Source organism: Ceratotherium simum, chromosome 24 (assembly GCF_057802395.1).
Source record: "Ceratotherium simum simum isolate JZ-2026a chromosome 24, ASM5780239v1, whole genome shotgun sequence".
NCBI lineage: Eukaryota > Metazoa > Chordata > Mammalia > Perissodactyla > Rhinocerotidae > Ceratotherium > Ceratotherium simum.
Genome location: NC_141923.1, coordinates 48,763,635 through 48,789,081, shown reverse-complemented (window position 1 = coordinate 48,789,081; position 25,447 = coordinate 48,763,635). Strand labels below are relative to the sequence as shown.

Genomic DNA, 25,447 nt, shown 5'->3' with positions numbered 1-25,447 from the left:
GAATTATCTTACACCATACACAAAAATTAACTCAGAATGGATTAAAGACTTGAATGTACGACCCGAATCCATAAAAAGTCTAGAAGAAAACATAGGCAGTATGCTCTTTGATATCGGTCTTAGCAGCACATTTTCAAGTACCACGTCTGACCAGGCAAGGGAAACAATAGAAAAAATAAACAAATGGGACTAGATCAAACTAAAAAGCTTCGGCACAACAAAGGAAACCATCGACAAAACGAAAAGACAACATAACAACTGGGAGAAGATATTTGCACACCACATATCTGATAAGGGGTTAATCTCCAAAATATATAAAGAACTCATACATCTCAACAACAAAAAAACTAACGACTTCATTAAAAAAATGGGCAAAAGATCTGAAGAGACATTTCTCCAAAGAAGACATATAGAAGGCCAACAGACACATGAAAAGATGGTCAACATCACTAATTATCAGGGAAATGCAAATCAAAACTACAATGAAATATCACCTCACACCTGTCAGAATGGCTATAATTGACCAAACAAGAAATAACAAGTGTTGGGGAGGATGTGGAGAAAAGGGAACTCTCATTCACTGCTGGTGGTGGGAGTGCAAACTGGTACAGCCTCTATGGAAAATAGTATGCAGATTCCTCAAAAAATTAAGCATAGAACTACCATACGATCCAGCTATTCCACTGCTGGGTATTTATCCAAAGAACATGAAAACACCAGTGCATAACGATGTATGAACCCCTATGTTCATTACAGCATTATTCACAATAGCTAAGACTTGGAAGCAACCTAGATGCCCATCAAAGGATGAATGGATAAAGAAGATGTGGTTTATATACACAGTGGAATACTACACAATGGAATACTCAGCCACAAGAAAAGATGAAATCCAGCCATTTGCAACAACATGGATGGCCCTTGAGGGCATCATGCTAAGTGACGTAAGTCAGAGGGAGAAAGTCAAATACCATATGATCTCACTCATGGGTAGAAGATAAAAACAACAATCATCACATAGAGACAGAGGTTGGATTGGTGGTTACCAGAGGGGAAGGGGGGAGGGAGGAGGGCGGAAAGGATGATTAGGTGCATGTGTGTGGTGAAGGATTGTAATTAGTATTTGGGTGGTGAACATGATGTAATCTACACATAAATCAAAATATAATGATGTACACCCAAAATTTATATAACGTTATAAACCAATGTTACCTCAATAAAAATAAATAAATAAATGGAAAGAAACCTTCCATTTTTGACAAAATATTGTCACAAGAATATCAAGTAGCACATCTTAATGAAGAGTTAATGAGATTTTATTGTTTGTTACACTACTAGATAATCTTTCCTTTTTGCCTCATTTGATGATTTTTAGGTGTCAACAATGACTAGAAGGAGAATGGCCTTTTTTGCCACTGCTGCCTCATGGCATATATCCTCAGCAACTGTCGCAGCATGAACTCGCATGAACTCACTTGTGTTAGCACCGTGTGAAACAGAACTGCATGTAGACATCTGAATTTGGATTGCTTTCTTTTCTTAATTGCAAAATGAGACTTCCTGCATTTATACAGAAAAAAGCAACTAACATTTGTAGAGCACTGGGTAAAATCCACCACACATTTTCACATGCGTTATCTTATTTGATCTTTACGATAATCTCATGAGGCTGCAATTTTAACATTTAAAGATGAAGAAAACTAGCAATCAGAAAAGATAAATCGCACAGATCACACAATGGAAGATAAGGAAGGGGACTCAAATCCTTAGTAAACCCCGGCTTCTTCACACAGCATACAACCTTCCAATCAACATTTGAGATTATAAAGCCCTAATTTCCTATGACTCTAACTGACTTGCCTCAGACTGGTTAGATATACGGTATTCTCAATCAACAAATAAAGATTAGCTGTTACTTTACTTTCTTTTTCTAAATATTACTCTTCTTAATCCCAGCTCGAAGCTGGGAAGTAAAATTTTCCTCACACAGTTATCAAACTATGCAATTCCACCAGTTTTGACTATGTATATTTTAGAAAACAGAGCTAAGAATTTTTAGCCTATAAATCCAAATTCTTATTTTTAATTTAAATTTTATTTTGCAAGTAGGTAAAATTTTTGTATGACTCAAAACACAAAAGGTACCCAAAAAGTTGAACACTGAGGAGTCAACCTACAACTCCTTCCCACCCCAGCTTCCCCATTCCATTCCTGTAAACCAATATTATCAGTTTCTTGTGAAATCTTGAAACATTTATGCCATATACATATATGCCATAAATATATATTTATACACGGTTCCAGGATTGTCCTGGAAGACAATCCTTCCAGGATTCTTCAGTGTTCCTATACAGTCCAAGTCTCCCGAAGATGAAAGTTGGCATGACACAAAGATGGAGAATGTCTCCTCTTCACATTCTAATCTTGTCTCCTTTTCTCTGGAGCCATCTGCTCCCATTCAAAGGTAATAACACCTTTCTCATCTTTCCTGGAGCCAAATGCTTATATTTAGGGATAGAAACCTTCTTCTCCTGCCCCAAAAGAGGATTTGTTTACATTTCAGAGAAAAAGATAAGGACTCCATCTCCAAAAGGAAAGAGGAGATAGATGTGCCAGCTCCTATATAAACGCAGAGATTCATAATTTCTGAGTTCTCCTTCTCCAAACCTAGCTCTAAGTCCAGGTATAAGCATATGGCTCTCACCTTGTTGCTCTGTGGAGAACAGGGTATGGGATCTAGTTCTACCACGTTACCCTAGCCACTGTTACTGCTGTGTAGTCTGATTTCAAATTCAGAAGCCTGGTGTTTCTGCGAGTATATCCGCAAGTAGGGTAACACTGCAGAGCTTCCAGTGCTTTGGACTTAACACTCCCTTTCTTACACACATGGTACCATGCTATACTCTAAACACTTGGTTTATTTCATTTAATATATTCTGAAAAATCAATGTGAGAAAATTTTAATTGACCAATACATCACTATATTTTTAATCAATGATATTTTAGGAATATTTTAAATATCCTACAAAAAACACTACTTAGTCGGCCATAATGGTCCAAAATACATAATTCTTTAAATATTTAGTGTAAAGTTACCCTAAGTTTATACTTGTTATCCTATTCTTATATTTTACTAACTTAATATTTCCCCAATTGCAATTTTCCTATATTCTGAGAATAAGAAATTACCTAAAACCTGGATCTTCTCTGCTGACAAAGAAGAAAAGTTCAAGTATAATTGTGGAGCACTGGTCTCAATCAAAACTTCTACATAAAGAACAAATTCAGGGCCCGGCCCCGTGGCTTCGTAGTTAAGTGCACGCGCTCCGCTACTGGAGACCCAGGTTTGGATCCTGAGCACGCACCGACCCACCACTTGTCCGGCCATGCAGAGGCAGCGTCCCACATACAGCAACTAAAAGAATGTGCAACTATGACATACAACTATCTACTGGGGCTTTGGGGAGAAAAAGGGAAAAAAAAAAAAAAGGAGGAAGATTGGCAATAGATGTTAGCTCAGAGCCGGTCTTCCTCGGCAAAAAGAGGAGGATTGACATGGATGTTAGCTCAGGGCTGATCTTCCTCACAAAAAAAATAAAAAAGAACAAATTCAAATACTTTGGGGAAAAAAAATAATAGCATGAGTTACACATTTTTAAAAAGCCAAATAAAACAATATAAATATTCTCAAATGCAAGTTTTCAGTTCATATACAAGTGTTTTCAGAAATATACAAACAATCCAAACATTATCTGCAAATATTTCTTCTCCTTGATTATCAGGCAAACTAATAGATTTGGGTCAAAAATAACTGACAAGTTGGGGCCAGCCGGGTGGCACAGTGGTTGAGTTCGCATGCTCCACTTCCACAGCTCGGGGTTCGCGGGTTTGGATCCTGGGCGCGGACCTATGCACTGCTCACCAAGCCATGCTGTGGTGGCATCCCATATAAAGTAGAGGAGGATTGGCACAGATGTCAGCTCAGGGCTAATCTTCCTCAACAAAAAGAGGAAGACTGACAAAGGATGTGAGCTCAGGGCTGATTTTCCTTACCAAAAAATTAAAAAATTAAAAAAAAAAAAAAGCTGACAAGTTAATTTAAATTAATATATTTGAATATGAATGTTGATCAATTTTGGTAAATGGAAGAAATCTCAGTAAATTTTAGCTTGCCTGTTTAACTATTGCCTAATAAAATGCAAACTCAGAAGAATTATTTATATATAACTATACACATATTATATAACATGATATATACCTATAGCTCTTATGTATATATTTAATATCAGTTAACAGTGTCTTAGAAAAAAAGACAAGGATACAAACAAAAATAAATAACTGTTAACTCAAGGTAATGGGATTATGAAGAATTTCAGGGGAGGTTTTTATGGCTTTCTATATTTCTCATGCATTCTACAATAAGGATATTGTTACTGCAATCTAACTTGTTTGTTTTTCCAGTCTTTTTTTTAAATAATAAAAATTCAGTAAGGTCAAGGGCATAAACTTAATATACAGAAATCAGTATTTTTCATACACATATAATTATATATTATACTTCTTTCATACACATATATTATACATATACATAATATATATATTATACATACATACACACATAAAAATATATCTGTGTGTGTGTGTGTGAGAGAGAGAATATAATGGAAGAAAAGAACCCGTTTACAATAGACACAAAAGACATAAAATATCTAGTAATAAATTTAAGTGTCGAAGCTCATATGAAGAAAGTGTTAAAACACTACTAGAGGACACAAAAGAAAACCTGAGTAAATGGCAAGACAGGTTCTGGGATAGGAAGATTCATTCTAAAGATGTCAACTGTCCCTAAAACAATTTATAAATTTAATGCCAGTAGGATTTAGTCAGGGACGAAAACAAACTGGACAAGGTAATTTTAAACATCATATGTAAACAAAACAAACAAGTAATTCTGAAAAGAGAAATATGAAGGGCCTGAACCTTTCAGATATTATATTAGAAAGCCTCAATAATTAAAGCAATGCTACTAGTAAAAAAAATAGATTAATGAAACAGAAAGTCCAAAAGTAGACCTAAATATATGAGCGTTTAGCATACATAAAAAAATGACACCTTGAAAACTGAAATTCATTAATGTCAATTGTGTTGGGACAAACTATGTAGCCACTTGGCTAATACACAGCTAAATCCATCCCTCATACCATTCACCAAGTTAAATTCCAAACAAATCAAAGATTTAAATGAATTGAAATTGAAATCATTAAAACATTAAGAGAAGAAATACATCCACACAAATAGAGTCTGATCTTTGACAAAGGAGCAAAAGCAATTTAATGGAGAAAGGGTAGTCTTTTCAACAGTGCTAAAACAACAGGACACCCACATGCAAACAAATAAATCTAGACACTAACTTTACACCCTTCACGAAAATTAACTCAAAATGGATCACAGACATAAATGTAAAACATAGAACTATAAAACTTCTAGAAGATATCATAGAATAAAATCTTGGTGACCTTGGATTTGGCAATGAATTTTTAGATACAACACCAAAAGCTCGATCCATGAAACAAAAAATTGTTAAGTTGGATTTCATTATTATTAAAAGCTTCTGCTCAACTGATGATTGGATCAAGAAGATGTGGTATATATATATACAATGGAATACTACTCAGCCATAAAAAAAGACAAAATCGTCCAATTTGCAACAACATGGATGGACCTGGAGGGTATTATGTTAAGTGAAATAAGCCAGAAAGAGAAAGACAAACACTGTATGATCTCACTCATATGTGGAATATAAACCAACACATGGACAGAGAAAACTGTATTGTGGTTACCAGGGGCAGTGGGGGTGGGGGGTGGGCACAAGGGGTGAAGGGAGACATATATATGGTGATGGACAAACAAAAATGTACAACCCAAAATTTCACAATGTTAGAAACCATTAAGACATCAATTTAAAAAAAGTTAAATAAAAAACTTCTGCTCTGCAAAAGACACTGTTAAGAGAATGAAAACACAAGCCATAGACTGGGAGAAAATATTTGCAAAACAAATATCTGATAAAGGACTTTTGTCCAAATTATACAAAAGAACTCAAAACTCAATAAGAAAACAACTCAATTGAAATATGGGCAAAAGATCTGCACAGATACCCCATCAAAAAAAATATACAGATGATAAATAAGCATATTAAAAGATCCTCAGGGGGGCCAGCCCGGTGACGAAGCGGTTAAATGCGCACACTCCCTGCGGCAGCCCAGGGTTCACATATTCGGATCCCCGGTGCGCACCGATGCACCGCTTGTCAAGCCATGCTGTGGCGGCGTCCCATATAAAGTGGAGGAAGATGGGCATGGATGTGAGCCCAGGGCCAGTCTTCCTCAGCAAAAAGAGGAGGATTGGCATCAGATGTTAGCTCAGGGCTGATCTTCCTCACAAAAATAAATAAATAAATAAATAAATAAATAAATAAAATGACTTCATTTAAAAAAAAGAAGCTCAATGTCATATGTATTAGGAAACTGCAAATTAAAACAATGAGATACACTACACACCTATTAGAATGGCTACAATAAAAAAAATTGACAGGGGCTGGCCCAGCGGTGTAGTGGTAAAGTTTGCGCGCTCCACTTCAGTGGCCCGGGGTTTGCAGGTTTGGATCCCGGGTGCGGTCATAAGCACCACTCATCAAGCCATGCTGTGGTAGGCATCCCACATATAAAGTAGAGAAAGAGGGGCACAGATGTTAGCCCAGCACCAATATTGCTCAGTAAAAAGAGGAGGATTGGCAACAGATGTTAGCTCAGGGCTAATCTTCCTCACCAAAAAAAAGACAAAAGAAAAAAATTGACAATACCAAATGTTGGGAAGGCCGTGGAGTAACAGGAACGTATGCATTGCAGGTGGGAATGTAAAATGGTACAGCCACTTTGGAAGACAGTTTGGCAGTTTCTTTTTTTTTTTAAGTCTTATTTTTTTGGTGAGGAAGATTGGCCCTGAGCTAACATCCGTTGCCAATCTTCCTCTTTTTGCTGAGGAAGATTATCCCTGAGCTAACATCTGTGCCCATCTTCCTCTACTCCACATGTGGAATGCCGCCACAGCATGGCATGATTCAAACCTGCGAACCCCAGGCCTCTGAAGCAGAGTGTGCAAACCCAAACACTACACCACCAGGCCAGCTCCTGGCAGTTTCTTACAAAGCTAAACAGAGTCTCACCACATGATCCAGAAATCACACCCCTAAGTATTTACCCAAATGAATGGAAAACCACATCCATACAAAAAAACCTACACACAAACATTTATGGCAGCTTTACTCATAATTGCCAAAACTTGGAAGTGAAGCAACCAAGATGTCCTTCAATAGGTGACTGGATAAACAGTGATACATCCTTACAATGGAATATTATTCAGTGATAAAAAGAAATGAGCTAACAAACCATGAAAGATATGGAGGAAATACATATTGCTAAGTAAAATTGCATTAAATACATATTGCTAAGTAAAAGAAGTAAATCTGAAAAGGCTACATGCTATATGATTTCACCTATATGACACTCTGGAAAAGGCAAAACCATAGACAGTAAAACGATCAGTGGTTGGAGAGTGGAAGGGAGGGATGAATAGGTGGAGCACAGGGGATTTTTTAAGCCAGTGAAACTATTCTGTATGGTGCTGTAATGGTGGATTCATGTCATTACATGTTTGTCAAAGCTCACAGAGCTGTATAACACAAAGATTGAACCCTAACATAAACTATGCACTTCGCTTAATAATAATGTGTCAATATACGTTCCTCAATTGTAACAAATGCAAGATGTCAATAACAGAGGAAACTGAGTACAGAGGAGAAAGGAGGTATATGCGAATTCTCTGTACAATCTGTTCAATTTTCTGTAAACCTAAAATTGCTTTAAAAGACAAAGCCTATTAATTAAAAAAAAAAGAGTGAATTCCTTTGTAACAATGGCATAAGGGAGACTTTACTACAACTTAAAATCCAGAAGTCAAAAGAGAAAAGATAAATTTTACCAGATAATATTTAAAAGAATAGGGAAATTCAAAGGATAAATGAGAAATTTGGGAGGAAAAAAGTACAGTTTGTGTTTCCTTTATATAAGGAGAGCACCTAGAAATTAATAACAATAAAGTTCAAAATATGATAGAAAAATAGGCAAAAGATATCAAGCAAGAATTCAGTTCCATTTCTCTGAATAGCATGCAACTGCAAAAGAGCACAAGAGAGCAAAACTGCTGCCAGGCACTGGGTATTTCAAGCTGGCGGTTTTAGCATAAAAAAGTAGGATGAGACATTGAAAGGCATTTTTTTTCCTCGTGGTAATTTGCAATGTATAGCTATGATATGGCATACTATTTAGCACAGTTTTTCAACATTCTAAATATCATTACTAAAGATTTTTGTAAAATATTATATTCCACAAGTCATTTTTCTCACATTTTAAACAAAAATGAGGACGCTGCCTCTTTGGAATTCTACTTCCTTGACGTTTATTTTTCCCCCTCAGTTTCTTCTTCCCTTAAGTGTTGGTGTTGTACAGGATGCTCCCTGCATGACCTGTGTGTTGACAACAGCTAGACCCGTACTCAGGGGCTCACATTCCTACAGCTGTCTACTTGAGACTCAGGGGTGATGGGCGTTCAACTTGGTAAAGTAGACTCATCTTCTCCTGTAAATGTGCTCTTCTCCTTGCCTACTTCAGAGGATGATCAGATAGGATTTGGGGTGGAGTGAGGTAGGACAGAAGGAAAACAAAAAAGAGATCAGGGATTAACTCAAATTTGTCATTTTGCTTATTGTTACCACATTAACTATTACCAAGTCCAGTTAATTTCACCTCCTACGCATTAAAAAGAAAACACTCTCTTTGGTATTTCTACTCGACCTCGCTAGATCGTATAATGGACACACAATGGTTTATATGTGTGAGCACCCCACAAACCTGTCTCACACCCACCAGGAAGAGCTCTCAAGTACAGTACTAATATGATCACATCACTGGCCTGCTTACAACCCTCTATTGAGCAATCAGGTGTTGAGATGGTCGATTAGGAAAGCGGGCCAAACTAAGTAACAATCAAGCCTTTATTCACTTACTGCGACAGTGCAAGCAAAAGGGAAAGAGAGGCCCCAGCTCCACAATGTTCCATTCCCTTCTCCCACCATGGAATAGCACAAGGCAAGGGTCAAGTCGGCATAGCACAGACACAAGGAATCATCTCATTCCAAGGAGCCCCAAACAAATGGCTCCTGCCTCTCTATGGACCCATGGGCTGTGGGGAAGGAGAGGGAGAAGGGCTAGCAGTGGCGAGGTACTTAGTCAAAGTGGAGAAAAGTGCCTCAGCTGAAGCACATGGGAGGTGCCTCAGTCAAGGTCCCTGATAATGAAGCCTCCGAATGGAGACACCTGGGCTGGAAATGCAGGTGTACATATGAGTATGTCTGGCCTAAGGGAGTGGGAGGGGAGAGGGGCCTGAGTCCTTGACCTCAATTTTCTCTAGAAAACTGCAATGCGCTTGGCAGTGCACCAAGTCTTGGGCACCTTCCCCTATGAGGCCTGCCAGGAAAAGCCTTGTAATTGCCTATGGTTGGGCCTGAGAGATCACAAAAGGATTCTGTTCTGGAGCTGGACGCCTCATCCTCCAGTGGCTACCCAAAAATCTAAACTTCTTCACATGGTAAACAAAGATCCCTTCATCTGACCCCATGCTTACTTTTCTGCTCTTGTCTCCTGCTCCACAGTTCATACTCCAGTAACAACTACCCTCTCCAAACTATTCTAACCTCCATGCCTTTGCCCACATAGTTCCCCCTGCTTTCCCCACCTTCTGTTTCTTGACCAAGCCAACTCCCACTTATCCTTTAAGACTCATCCCAAGTGCCACCTCCTTCAGGCAGCCTTCTTAACAAATATCCACCCTCATTCCAGACACAAGTAACCATTCCCTACCCTTAACCATTCCCTTAAGCCCTTATACATATATACTTCTATTATTTTACTTACTACATGGTATTCTCTGTTTATATATCTGTCTCTGCAACAAAATGCTCAATTCCCAGAGAACGGAGCCACATCCTATTCTGTTTTGTATCTCCAGTGCCTAACAAGTTTCTGGTAGTAACAGGGAGAACAATCTATTTGTGGAATTAGTGTTCTATAAATCAGCATTAGTACAGCAGTAGGAACGGGACGGTACTACAGAGGACCTGAATGACACACGCCCCACAGGCTAACCCGTTTCCAGCACTGACAGCCTCTCCACATCTAAGGCCCAATTGTTTCAAAACGACTTTGCCATCAGGTTGCCCAACATGGATCTGCCACTCCAGGATTTGCTGTCAAACTTGTCAAAGACAATCTTAATATCCCCTCCCCCATCCCTTAAAGAACCTCCTTTCTCTGTTTCTTTACCCTCACTACTAGGTCAAAGACAATCATCAGGTATCCATTGTAAAAACAGAAGAAACTAGTAAGCTTCCTGAGAACAAATATCACAATGATTACTTGGACTTTTTGCTAAGCTTTTTATGATCCCCACCCTCAAGATAGCCACCTCTTCTCTCTCTCAGGAAAGGGCTTCCAAGGCTATCCAACAGCTCTTTGGAATTCCTTCTCCAAAAGGACATCCCTCACCCCTTACAATTGGCTTCTTAGTCTATAGGCCTCAGGGTCCATGGTTGTCAGGGACCTCTAAAGACCTTTCATTAATATGTTATTGGTACTGAAACATTTAAAAGTGTCCCTTTGCAAAGTGATAATCACAACTTTTCACCTATAAGTTTTGAGTTCCCTATAATTTAAATTTCATCCAATTTTTGTCAGAATTCAGCTGGAGAGAAAAAGGAAGAGGGAGCCAAGCAAAAAACAAAGACAGTCGATGTCAGCAAAGGTCTTAGTAGGCAACAGACCTACAACATTAAACTGGAAAAGTCCATGTAAACTCGTGTCCCTGACAAGTCGCGGTTTGCAGCTCTGTCACCAAAGAGAATACTAGACTTCATTCAGAGGGGCACTGCAGGAATGGACCCCACAAAGGCCTGAATCCCAGGCCTAAAGATTCCATGGCAGGGAAGTTAAATTTAGATTCACTCTCACTCTCTCAGTAGACACTGCACTGGCACTATCCGCACTGCTTCTGCACTTACTGAACAGGCACAGAGCTACAGACTCCAGAAAAAATTCAGGCTAGGGTGAGAGGGATGCCAGATATTTCAAAAATCCCAGTGAGAATAGCAAAGATGTGCTTCTTACCTGTTAAAATCCTCTCTCTATAGGTAGAATCAAAAGCAAAAGCAATACTATGACCATGTTGTTGTGTTGTGTCATCTCTTACTTTTATATAGAGTATCTACATGTTTCTGTACCCTTGCCACTCAAGAAATTTTAGACCCTCTATGTGGGAAGATAGACCAACAATTTGTGTGAAATTGATGCCTACAAATATAATGTTAAAACCCTAAAATATTTTAATTGATTGTGATTGCCTAAAATGAAATTAATAGATAAATAACAATAAGTGAATGGGTACCCCCTGTACTCACAAAAGAACATGAGCAACGATGGCATTTGCATCAAACAAGGTATCAGTAGGGAATTCTCTGAGTAATATGTTGCCCCTGTGAAAAGTTTAAAAAAGCATTACAGAAATATTTCCTTGGAATTCAACTTACTTGTCTAATACACTATGCTGTAAGTTCTTTGATGTTAGAGCCTGTCTTATCCATTATCCCATGCACCTACCAGAGTGCTGGCCGTAATACACACTCAATTATTGAATATATATGCAATAAATATGTCGACTTCGAAAAGCTTAGGCCCTGGGCCTGGCAAAAAAAACATGAGTCTAAACAAGGCTTCCACGCTTCCCACCAACCTCCCTGTCACACACACTCAGATTCCCCAAATGGGCTGGGAAGGAGACAAAGAGAGACAAAGAAGTGTCCTCAGCAGCAGGTCCCTGAGGAGACAGGATCTCTTCCCACTTCGTAAGCCAAATCCCAATGTCTGAAGAAAGGATTTTGACAAATCTCAGATAGATTAGCAGGCCCAAGTGCACAGGAATCTGTAACCAGGACATCGGCAGATCTCTCAAAACTAAAGTATGTTTATTTCACATCTAAATATGGACCTGACATCTCTACTCAGAACACTAAATTTGCCAAGCACTTATTTACCAGGCATTTGTAGTAGAAGTTTACATGAGATTCTCATGTAATAATATTCAAAACAACGCTGTGAGGTAGGTACCATTCTCCTCATTTTATAGATAAGGATGCTAAAGTGCAGGTAACAAATTTATTACTTGGATTTTTTGCTAAACTTCATACAATCCCCACTGCATACAACTTTATTCTGGCTTAGTGATATTTTATATATTCAAATATATATATATCTAGAAGTATAACTTTATATTTGTCTATCACACTCAAAAAATAGTTTACCTGAATAAATATGCTTTCATCAAATCCTTTTCTTTTCCACAGTATCTTGATGTTTCTTCTTTGACACAATTAACCTTTAAAAGATTATATTTAAGGTTTAGATTATATATCAAAAGGTCAAGTTTGTTGGTAAGAGAAATAAGAAGTAAAATTAAACATTACAGTTTGTCTCCAGGTCGAATTTTTTATTTTACTTTTCTTTCTGATTTGTATCCTATAATTGCTCACTTATTCAAGTGCTTAAGGTAACCCAGAGAAAGGAACTGCTTCTACACCTAAGAGTTATATTTAAATATATCTAAGATTTTACATTTAATTCAATCTCATGGAGTAAGTATGAGATAACCAGGTAGAAAAGGAAAGAAACAATTAAGGCAGGCCAAAAAAATCATGAGCAAAAGCCAAGAAGCACAGAAGCGAGAGGTAAGTTGGGACCATGAAAGCATCTCAGCAGTGGTAACACATGTATGGCAGATACTGCTGTTTTCTTACCCAAAATCCATCCTCCCCTTTTGTTTTACTAACAGAACTTCACTAACCGCAAGTCCCCCATTAAAAGACTTTTCCGGACTCCCCAACAGCTATGGATGGCCAATGTTAGAAGAAGTCCCTAGGTGAGGATTCCAGAAGGCTCTTAAAATGGGGTTGACTGATGACTCTTGCTCTTCCCACTGCTTCCTGACAAAAACAGACAAGATAGCTAGGGCGCCAGCAGTAATTGTGGACTATAAAGCATCTTTAAAGAAGAAACCCTTGCTAAGGATGGTAAGTCAGAAAGAATGGACCTCAGTCCCTGAAGATGTTAGAGCAGCCATGACAGCCTTTGATGGCTTAGAATCTGCACTCTGTGGGAAAAGTATAAGGACAATCTTGGCAGCAACATGAAGAAAAATGGAAGGCAAAAATGCACAAAGAAGGCAGATTAATAGAATATCACATCAGTAAAGCTCAAGGATGACTGGGAACTGAAGTAAAGCAGAAAAGAACAGAAGAGATTCAAGAGACTTTTCACAAATACAGTAAGCAAAACTGAGGAGAAGACTGAGCATGTATATGCAGCACAGGACAGAGGGGGAAGGAAAGAGATCAAGAGAATGAAGAGGTTTCTAGATATAGAAAATGGGCAGCCATCAACATAACTTAACCAAAACTAAGGCTGGAAGGAAAAGTTAGGTAATTGCTGATCTGTGCAAGTGCAGTCAAGCTTCACGTCTCTCCACAGGACACATTCACAAAATGGTGGTGTTAGCATGATCTGAGGGTGGAGGTTTCAGCCCTTTGATGTCAAAAAGGTCACTTATCAGGCATCTGTGCAGGCCCAGTTGATGTGTTGGTGGTCCCAACTGGCCTGAACTGGACAAGGGGTCTCAGTTCCTGAAAAACCACTCTTAATTACTCTGTTGATAAGATGGAGTCAGTTGACCTGGTCCTGGAGGGCCTGCAGTTACAATCATGCTGTTTAGTAACTAGTAAACTAGTACCTACTAACTGTATCTAGGAACTGGAGTAGCATATTAAGGTTCATGTCCAGGATGGTGCCTTTATGAACTAATGTAACTGAAACTCTTGATTTTACAGTTGAGGACACCAGCTGTATGGAAAGGAGACTGTGGTGAATAAGACAGACCTATACCGAGTACTTAGCACAGTCTCTGGAACTTAACAGATACTCAGAAAACGTTTATGACATTGAAATGAGCTCACTATATTGAGTCTTCTTTTGGATAGAAAGATGACTGAGACACAGTCCATTTCTTTGAAGAGTTTATATCCTAAATAGGGGAGATAAAACACATTCACAAATCATTTCTGTAACTAGCAGAACATGATCATTATAATAAGGGAGATGTAAATGAAATACTGTAGACATTTAAAGGAAAGAAAACTCATATCTGATTGTCAGGGTGGAAGATCACATGTGGTATTGGGAAAGACTTCACAAAAAGTAGCATCTTGAGATTGTCTTCAAAAGTTAAGATTTCAGGGGGCCGGCCCCGTGGCGTAGCGGTTAAGCGCGTGCGCTCCGCTGCTGGCGGCCCAGTTCAGATCCCAGGCGCACACCGATGCACCGCTTGTCAGGCCATGCTGTGGCGGCATCCCACATGAAGTGGAGGAAGATGGGCAGAGATGTTAGCCCAGGGCCAGTCTTCCTCAGCAAAAAAGAGGAGGATTGGCATGAATGTTAGCTCAGGGCTGATCTTCCTCACAAAAAAAAAAAAAAAGTTAAGATTTCAGGAGGGAGAGGTAGATAAAGAAAACACTGAATATAAATGGACTAAATGTTCCAGTTAAGAAAAAGATTGTCAAGCTGGGTACAATAATCAAACCCAACTGTATGCTATTTAGAAATGCATCGTAAAGGCTTCAGGAATCTTCAAAGTAAATGAAGGAAAAAGATAAATCATGGAAGAAGACTGGAGTTGCTATATTACTATATGAAAAAAATCTTGACTGTTCTATCATAACCAATCTGTCAGCATGTCCTACTTACTATCAAAACTCCTACTATCTACACTCAAAACTTCCCAAATCTGACCACTTCCTATACCTTCACTTTTACGTCCCCTTGTCCAAATAGTCATCACTTCCCATCTGGGAAACCACAACAGCCTTCTAGTAATGGGCCTTTCTCCTTTTCCTCTTGTCCCACAGCTATATCAGACGTGTCAGTTCACGTTGCTGCCCTCTCAGAAAGGCTTCCCATTACGGTTATGATAAAACAGAAATTCTTCAGTCTTGTGGACATTCGCTTCCTCTCTAATCTCATTTTCTGTCCCTCCACCTTGCTCAGTTTGTTCCTGACACATCTTTTTGTTACTTGAACCTGCTAGATATGTTATTTCAACAAGACCTATGCAGGTATTTTCCCCTCTGCTTAGAACTCATCTCTTCCACACATATACGTATTTATATGCATCACTCCATTACTTCAGTTCTTTGCACAAATGTCACTTCCTCAGAGAAGCCTTCCCTGATTACCTATCTAAAATGCTCTGTCACTCACTATCTCCTTACTATTTTTTCTTTATCGCATTTAACATTACATGTTAATTAGTTTAACTGTCTGTCTCTACTTTTAGAATGTAAGTTCTAAAGATAAAGATTTTTGTTTGGAACTTAACTGAACTCTTGGTGACTAGAACAGTTACTAACATATGGTAGGTGTTCGAATATATGTTGAATGGATGAATGGACAAATCTATTTTCATAATATCAACCATCTCCTATGCCCTGACTTTTTAAAATTCTTTAAAAAATTACCCACACTAAAATTTACTCTTTTTGGTAATGGCTGTATTCTGATTTTTAATTCTAGGTCTCTATTCCTAATGTCTTTTCTGAGCATCAGTTCTCCTTTTGTAGCTCTTTTAAAACAAACGTAGCTTCCCCAATCGTCATTCTGATTCCTCAAAGTCTATTAAAATTAGATTGAACAAAAATAAAAAAAAAAAACCCAAAACAAAAATGCAAACCTTACAAAAACCCCCAAAATTTACAAAATCCAAAACAAAATAACTGGTCTTCTTCCAGCCTTAGTTTTGGTTAAGTTATGTTGGTCAAAGCTCCCTAGAGTACCATTATCATTCTAGAATATAATCAGTTGTTCCAAGTTAACTGAGACCTCTATACATATAGAATTGACATAAAAAAAAAAAAGATTTTTAAAGGTATTTAGCTATAACATAATAAGAAATTTGTATTTGGCCTCTGCCCCTTGTTCCTGGCACAGAGCTTCTAAAACCCTTGTATTTCCTGAGCGATAGGAGTGCTAGGAGTATCTTTTGTTCTAATATTTGGTCTTTAACCTCAGTTCCTGATATAAGAGCTTCTAAAACCCCTGGAATCTCTGGGAGTGATAAGTATCTTTCTGTATGCTAATGAGATGACTGGTGGCTGGGAGCCCCAAGGATAGCTTCAGGATGGGGCCTATTTGCCAGAAAGACAAAGGCAAGATTAGACGGAACTTTCAGCCTCATCTCCCATCCTCTGGGGCTAGAGATTGAGTCAATCACCAATGGCCAATGATTTAATCAATTATGCCTACAGAATGGAACCTCCATAAAAACGCTGAACAACAGAGTTTGGAGAACTTCCAGGTTGGTGAACATATCCAAGTACTGAAAGGATGACACACCCCAAACTACAAGAGGACAGAAGCTCCTGCGCTTGAGACTCTTCCAGACCTTGCCCTATGCATCTCTTCCATTTGGCTTTTCCTGAGATAATCTTTAGAACAAACCAGCAATAGTAAGTAAAGTGTTTCCCCAAGTTCTGTGAGCCATTATAGCAAATTATCCAACCTGAGGACGGGGTTGTAAGAACCCCCAATGTGTAGCCAAGTCCTACAGAAGTTGTAATCTGGGGACCCACTAATTGTGACTGGCATCTGAAGTGAGGGGCAGTCTTATAGGAACTCCAGCTGCAGAGACCAAAAGGGACAGTAGCCATCTCTCAGAGGAGGAAGGCTAATGAACTAAGAAAGAATAAATGGGGACCAGCCCCGTGGCTTAGCAGTTAAGTGCATGTGCTCCGCTACTGGTGGCCTGGGTTCAGATCCTCGGCGCACATCGATGCACCACTTCTCCAGCCATGCTGAGGCCGCATCCCACATACGGCAACTAGAGGGATATACAACTATGACATACAACTATCTACTGGGGCTTTGGGGGAAAAAAAAGGAGGAGGATTGGCAATAGATGTTAGCTCAGAGCCGGTCTTCCTCAGCAAAAAAACAGGAGGACTAGCATGGATGTTAGCTCAGGGCTGATCTTCCTCACAAAAAAAAAAAGAAAGAATAAATGTACACAGAAGCCAGGTAGACACTAATCTGAAAGAATTTAATAATCAGTGGGTTACTAATCATTCAGTTTTCTGAGGTACAAATTCTAAGTTTAAACTAAATGAAAGGCTCATGTAGCTATCTAATCCATGATGCATGTGGAAATTTTCCATAATACACCATGGCAAGTTTGAACATCTTTTAAGAAAAAAATTAAATATGTAATTTCAAGTTGGGTTGTTTTTTTCGTTTTTCGTTTTTTGTGAGGAAGATCAGCCCTGAGCTAACATCTATGCCAATCCTCCTTCTTTTTTTTTCTTTCCCTTTTTCTCCCCAAAGCCCCAGTAGATAGTTGTACGTTATAGTTGCACATCCTTCTAGATGCCACCTCAGCATGGCCGGACAAGCGGTGCGTCGGTGCGTGCCCGGGATCCGAACCCAGGCCGACAGTAACACAGTGCACACACTTAACGGCTAAGCCACGGGGCCGGCCCCTCAAGTTGGGTTGTTTTAACTTTGTTCTAAAAATAAACGTGAGAAACAGCAACAGAAGCAATTATAAAGACTCAGAAGAACAGGAAAGAAAAAATTCAATTCAATTTCAATTACAGTACCTCAATTTTCATACCTTAGTTTGTGCTAATAGCAAACACATAGGGACAGAGATTGGATTGGTGGTTACCAGAGGGGAAGGGGGGAGGGAGGAGGGTGAAAGGGATAATTCGGTACATGTGTGTGGTGATGGGTTGTAATTAGTATTTTGGTGGTGAACATGATGTAGTCCATGCAGAAATAGAAGTACAATGATGTACACCTGAAATTTTTACAATGTTATAAACCAATGTTACTGCAATAAACAAAAAATTAAAAAAAAAAAAAAAAAAAAAAGAATTTTGCAACTCAGAAATATTTCTCTGACCTCTAAAAGAGCTTGACATTGCAATAACACAGAGCTAATCAGGAATTTATGACAGGAATTTGTTAGGTAATGAGTTTAGCCTTAGTTTCTAGAACTTACGGGAAAATTTGTACTTGGCTGCTCATAGTAACCTAAGTAAGAGCTGCTTCCCTTTTTTGCACCCAATATCATGAAATAAAAGTAATTTTATTTTGTGCAGCAAAAAAAAAAAAAAAAAAAAAGAAATTTAATAAATAGTTTAATTGTGATATCTATTATGATATATTTGTCAGGTAAAACAAAACAAAATCCTAACTATAAGATTAAAAAATGACACCATAGCCCAAATAGAAGTTTACAAAATAAAATTAAGTTCTAAACTAAAGAATTTTAAATAGCTTTTTTTTCTCTATATGTACTAATTTATACAATAATCTGGAACTATCTTTCTGTGGTTCTGTTTATTCTTATGAAAAAAAGGTAGAAAAAATATTTTTCCAGTTTGGAAAAAGATGTGAAACAACATAAGTCTTAAGTCACACAGTTATAAAATGTCTGCCACTAATAATTTCTTAACATAAATATCTTTCTACCTTTGCAACTGAAATTCCATAGTCCTGGAGAGGTTTAACAGCCTCATTTAGTTCTTCAAGAAATACAGAGGTACCTGGAGAATCTAAAATAAGAAATGTTTTATGAACATTTTATGACTTGCCCCTTGGAAAGATGAATTTTTAAAATTAAAGCCCAAAGTTGCAAACTGAAGAAATATACTACTTTGCCCAACTAGTATGCAACAACAATAATCAAGTAACCAAACAACCCAGTTATAAATTTTCTACCCTTCTTTCCTATTGCCTCATTATTCTTATTTCTAATGTTTTTATCATGACGTATTTTAACTTTGTAAATGACCTTAAAAACTTTCTAAAATAAGAATAGGGTAAAAAAATGTTTAATTTAAACCTAATATTTGGCGTTATTTTTCCAAGTTTAATATCATATACACAACACACATGTACACACGCACAAAACTTTCAAAATGATTATAAAATACCATTTTTAAATCACAATTATAAGGGAGTCAAGAGAAATGCTGACTCACCTCACTAATTCCAAGAATAGTATTTTTTTAACACATGAAGACTAAAATAAGACCATTACAATTATTAGTTATGTTCAATAGTTATATTAGTTAATTCAGTGTAATTAATGGTACAGCTAAAGCAGAGCATTAAACTAAAGCGCTACTAATACTATATTTAAAGTTTAAAAACACTTTTAAAACATTTACATGCCAAAAATATCAAAAAGTATACTTTCAGAAATTAGATGAAATTCAGATGTTATTGTATTAATAGCTAATTCTTATCTAGTATTTACTATGGACCAGTCACATGAGTAAAGTCATTTAATCCTCACAACAAATTTATAAAGTACTATTTTCTCATTATGGATGACAAAAAAGACACACAGAGAGGCTAAGTGACTTGACCAAGCTCACACAGCAGATCAAGTGGCAGAGTCAGGATTCAAACCCAGGCAGGTATAATAAAGTTTTATAGCTTTATAGCACACATTATTAATAGTGACAATAAGTCCCCACTGAGCATATTCATTAATTAGCAATAGAAACATCACAAAAATCATATTAGAATATAAAAAATACTTACCAGCTTGACAAAAATAAGCTAAGGAGGCTTTTGCTGGTTGCAATGTACTGAAATATTTCTGAGGACTCAGTTCTGGTAGAGAGTCTACTGCTGACTTATAAAAAATGTTCATCATAACAAAAGAGATGCCAACTCTACACACGCTGAGACAGGAAGACATCATCAGCTGAGGTTGTACGTAGGCAGGAGAGTCTGTCTGTCTGTTCACTGCTGTGTTCTGTTGCCCAGGACAACATCCAGCAAGAGTAGGTGTTCAACAAAGTTTTGCCGAATGAATTTGTTAAATAAATGAATGAAGTAAAATCTGCAAAAAAAATAATATAAGGCATTACCTGTATATTTGATTTTGCTAGTACTTTACTTTTTCCTTCTAGTAAAAATTTGAGAGGGGATGATATATAATGACATTGATCTGATAATAGTATTGATTTTTAATACTTGCAAGAGATATCAAAGATATCTGGAAAATGCAATACGAAGTATCTTAAGCTTAACAGATATTTACTGGATATGTTAATTGTTCTAAAGTTAATTCTCAAATATTACCCAATCCATTTTTAAATTGGGCATTTTACCTTTCTCTCCCTAGAATGGATTTACAATTAATACTCAAATAGCTATTTAATACCATTAACATGGGAGTGAGACATCCAAAATATACGTCTACTAGGTTTACATTCTCTTTACTCTAGATTCCCTAGAAGATAGCTATTAAAACTACTTAAGAACATTCCTTCGAAATATCCATTGTTTAATGCTTAAGATTTAGATTTATTTATACAGCTTAAAAACTCAAACATCTTGTTCAATTCATATTTCAATTCAATTTTGTTTTCTGAACTCAGATTTGTTCTAGATATCCTCTTCTCATCTTCTTTCGTGCTGTACTTACTTCCATGCTGTCCTCTGTATTTGCTGTCAATTCTCTTTGTCTTCTATTTTGCTATTTTCATATTTCTCTTGAACAATTTCTTCTTTCGGGAAGTTTTTCTACTCCTAATCTGTACTAAGTTGAAAATAAGACATTTCAGGAAAATTAATATAGTATGAAAACATCATACTTCTAGAAGGTAAAGATACACTCACAGGTATAAGTGAGAATTTTGTTTCAATTTTTTTTGTTGTTTTAAATAGAACTCACATCTTTCAAACAAAAAGTCACTACCTCAAAACAGGAGACAGGAAAAAATAGCAAAAAATTACTCATAAGATAGGGGTAGAATTTTTCAGTAAAGAATAAAATGATAAAAGAATGAAAAATTTAGGAAAAAATTGTTCTAAATTGGACATTTACTATGGTCTTTCAATATTATCAATAAGCACATAATACCTCTCCCTAAGGAGCAGGTATTCCTTAAAAAAAGAGCTAATTACTCATTGACTACTTCCTAACATTCTTCTCATTAGAGCTAATTTATACCAAACAGTGAATCAATTTGCCATCAATTTTTGATAATGAGCCAACAATTCAAAAACTCAAGTAGAATGAAGAGTGAGGATTGTGAGAGGTATATAAAAAAGTAATTTTAATGATATAATTAAGGGGTATCCTTGACATTAAAATTGATCATACATTATAACCATTTTAAACCAGTGTATTTTAAAGCCACTTTACATTAACGGGAATGGTTTAAAATAAGTCATCCAATATTTTCTTTACATTCTGAGGGGGAAAAGTATGCATCTTGAGGCTAAGGGAATAATTATATAACATATGTTACTAAATGAAATAACTCCAACCTAATTAAAAGGTAAAACATTTAAGTAAAAAAGCACAATTGAAAGATTCAAGTATAAAATATCATTTTTCCTGGCCTTGTGATTACAATTCAAATACTTTACCTCTAAATTGGACATGATGGCTAACATATGATTCTTTTCCCCTAGAATGTATTTTGTAGCACCAAAATGTCTAACGGCACATTCAGTGCTTGAATCCTTTCCCTCCATCTCACTGGACAGATGAAATTATACATGTGAAAGTACTGTGCATCCGGTCCATCAGAGATGCTGGTGATTGTTCTTACATACTTCTAGAGACAGGAACCCAAGAGTAACCTTTGCATTTTATTCCATGTTTATTAGTTTGACTATTTAAAAAATAACTTTGGGGCTGGCCCACTGGCATAGTGGTTAAGTTCACGCACTCTGCTTTGGTGGCCCAGGGTTCACAGGTTCAGATCCTGGGTGTGGACCTATGCACTGCTTATCAAGCCACGCTGCAGCAGCATCCCACGTATAAAGTAGAGGAAGATGGGCACAGTGATTAGCTCAGGGCCAATCTTCCCTAGCAAAAAGAGGATTGGCAGCAGTGTTAGCTCAGGGCTAATCTTCCTCAAAAATAAATAAATAAATAAATAACTTAAAGGGGGCTGGCACAGTGGCGTAGTGGTTAAGTTTGCAAACTCTGCTTTGGTGGCCCGGGGTTCAGGGGTTCGGATCCAGGTGCAGACCTACACACTGCTCGTCAAGCCATGCTGTGGCAGCATCCCACATACAAAATAGAGGAAGATGGGCACGGATGTTAGCTCAGGGATAATCTTCCTCAAGCAAAAAGGGGAGTACTGGCAACAAATGTCAGCTCAGGGCCAATCTTCCTCACCAAAAAAAATTAAAATTAAAAAAAATAATAAAGCAGAGAATATTGCACAGGTCAGCTAGAAATTGATTTTATACAGTCATAATACAATAAACACTGAACAACGATTTAACCAAATCCATGAAAAGACGGGGAGACAGAAAGTAAGTGAGCATGCAGTCAGGGTGGGAAAAGGAATGAGAGAGAGCTAAATCTTCATCTTTTACAACACCAAAAGCCAAGTTTATTGGAAATAGGAAAATCAATGTCAAAAGAAACAGGGAGCAGTTGAAAGAAACTGCCCCTAAAGGAATAAGAGATTGGAGAAGGGAAGTCACCAAGGGGACTTTGAAGCCTTGCAGAAACATCTGACTCTTTAAATAGTGGGCCTTTCCACTTTGATTTAAAGAGAAAAGCTATTAGTACTTGTATGTAATCAAATCTTCCATAGCTTCTACTCATATTAATCCAATCGACCCCTGTGGGGCCACAAAAGTGTTCATTTCACATGCATAGTAAATAAAATGCACTTGTCCAGAGACAGGGTCTCCTCATAAAAAGATCTTTAAAGAGAAGAGAAGTGTGGATGGGAAATGATGGGGAAAGAGAACACCAAGCAAGAATGGAGTGAAAACAAAGATACAGAAAGTACTTGGTGACTTTTTTCTCCAGTAATTAGAAAACAATACTTAATGCTTCAAAATCTAAATATCAGGACAAAGCAATGAGTACTTGGGAGAAATGTGTCCTTGTTACTTTGGTGTGGCAGTTCATTAGCATGGTGTCAATAGTTCCAGTTCTCCTGTCAGGTATAAGGCAGGATTATCCTTAGCTTCCTGCACCTCACACCTCTAGTGAAGTATGAGGCCACCATGTGACTTATTCTAGACAATAAAATGTGAGCAAAAGGGGCATGTCTCTTCTTATGCACCCTATGTTCACTGCAGCATTATTCACTATAGCGAAGACATAGAAGCAACCCAAGTGCCCATCGACTGACAAATGGATAAAGAAGATGTGGTATGTACATACAATGGAATACTATTCAGCCATAAAAAAAGACAAAATCGTCCCATTCACAACAACACAGATGGACCTTGAGGGTATTATGTTAAATGAAATAAGCTAGACAGAGAAAGACAAATACCGTATGATTTCACTCATATGTGGAAGATAAACTAACACATGGACAAGGAGAACAGATTAGTGGTTACCAGAGGGAAGGGGGGTGGGAGGTAGCCATAAAGGGTAGAGGGGCACATTTATATGGTGATGGACAAACAATAATGTACAACTGAAATTTCACAATGTTATAAACTATTAAGACATCAATAGAATAAAATTAAAAACCAAGAGGCATGTCTCTTCCAGGAAACAATTTTACCAGCTACTGTGTGATACACCATGCTTTATTTTCTTCTGTCATAGTCACTAAAAATGCTCAAACGGTGGTTGTTCATCAGAACAGGTCCCAGAATGAGCACAGCACAGAGAATCCCCCAGCTGATATGCAATGAGCATGTGAAACAAGAAGAAATAAACCTTGTTGTCTTAAGCCACTGAGATTTGACAGGTTATTATTGCAGCATAATCTAATTTATCTTCACTGGTATACAAATAAGAAGTGAGGTGCTGCCTTAACAAGAACCGCAAAATACTGGCTGATGGGCCAAGCAGCAAGGAAACTGTTTTGGACCTAATCAATAAAACTTTTCTTTCCAAGGAAACTTATCAGAGTCAGGAGCTGAGCAAATGATCTGCGTTAAGGAGCGACGGAACATTTGATGAAACTGTAACTACAAGAATTGGAGGTGACAGGTACCTAATGAATTTATGAGCATGTACCTAAGTTCATGTGGCTAATGAACTTATTTATAGCCCTAAGAGAAGAGACTGGAAGACAGAACATGAGTACTCTGTGAGAGTTGCCGTTGGTTGTATTTAATGAGGTATAACTCAAAGAACCACCATCCAAGAGGCTGTTCAAAACTGAAAACAATCCTTAGGCCCCCACTCTCATATGGCCAGGAAGCAAGCTGACAAAACTGCTCAGCCATAGAAAGACACCATTACTCTCCAAAGCCAACTTCAGATGTGGCCAAGGATAATAAAAATGAAAGGACCTCTTGCAGGGAAAGACAAGGACCATGGAAAACTATGCTCTAGGGCATGTGCCAGAACACGAACTGTTTGTTACTGATTTACCATAACGAGATAAACAGAGAAATTGAGCATAAATGTTTAAAAGCTTTTATAGCAATTTCACATAGTAATTTTGTGTTTGTTGAATCTAATAGTTTTTAAATTGGGCTTGTCATTTGATACATTTTTTCATTTCATTTTTCTTATAATTCATTTTTATCATGTTTAACAAAACTTCAAAGTAGACTGGAAATTTTAAAAAAACAAATTGGTGGGCCAGCCCATGGCCTGTTGGTTAAGTCTGGCATGCTCTGCTTCGGCAGCCCATGTTCAGTTCCAGGGCACGGACCTACACCACTTGTCAGCAGCCATGCTGTGGTGGCAACCCACATGCAAAATACAGGAAGATTGGCACAGATGTTAGCTCAGGGTGAATCTTCCTCAGCAAAACAAACCAAACTGGTTTTTCATAAAGAGATAGTTTGAGAAGCACTGGCCTAGAGAACCAAGGGAACAGAACTACAGCCCTAGCAAATTTGCCCAGCAAGATTTCAAAATTGCTACAATCTTGAGTCTGGTATGTTTCTTCCATTCTTCTCCTCTCCAAATGGGAATAGTTACTATAGCTAACTGTCCCTACACTACCCTATGTCTTAAACAGAGGATGGGAGACAGATAACTTACAATGTCCAGACTGACAGAAATTACAAGAGATTATTGCTACTGGGCATTACTCACAAGATCCTGGACTCTGAGTTTGACACAGAAGACTCAATAAGATTTTGGGGTTATCTCCACTGGGAAGCGCCAAGGATGAACCACATGTAGGAAGGAGAATATTTGTTGACAAAAAGGATGGACTGTCCAATTGTTTCTAGTTCTCTACACATGTTAAAATTATACTTCCTTG

General features: G+C 37.7%; 1 protein-coding gene across 5 annotated transcripts in view; it reads right to left on the bottom strand.

Annotated features, from left to right (window-relative positions):
• TXNDC16 (thioredoxin domain containing 16) overlaps window positions 1-25,447 on the bottom strand; it is a 120,241-nt gene that overhangs the window by 91,641 nt on the left and 3,153 nt on the right. For 4 of the 5 annotated variants that reach the window (XR_015556202.1, XM_004426151.3, XM_087448530.1 and 1 more), the window contains exons 2-6: window positions 20,710-20,823; window positions 19,818-20,121; window positions 18,738-18,820; window positions 12,467-12,540; window positions 11,567-11,641 (exon numbers count right to left, since the gene is read on the bottom strand). Coding sequence is in view for 4 of the 5 variants with exons in the window: in XM_004426151.3 (XP_004426208.2) it covers window positions 11,567-11,641; window positions 12,467-12,540; window positions 18,738-18,820; window positions 19,818-19,980 (395 nt within the window). In the remaining variant the exon portion in view is untranslated. The remainder of the gene's footprint in view (window positions 1-11,566; window positions 11,642-12,466; window positions 12,541-18,737; window positions 18,821-19,817; window positions 20,122-20,709; window positions 20,824-25,447) is intronic. The other variant, XM_087448529.1, reaches the window with a different exon arrangement.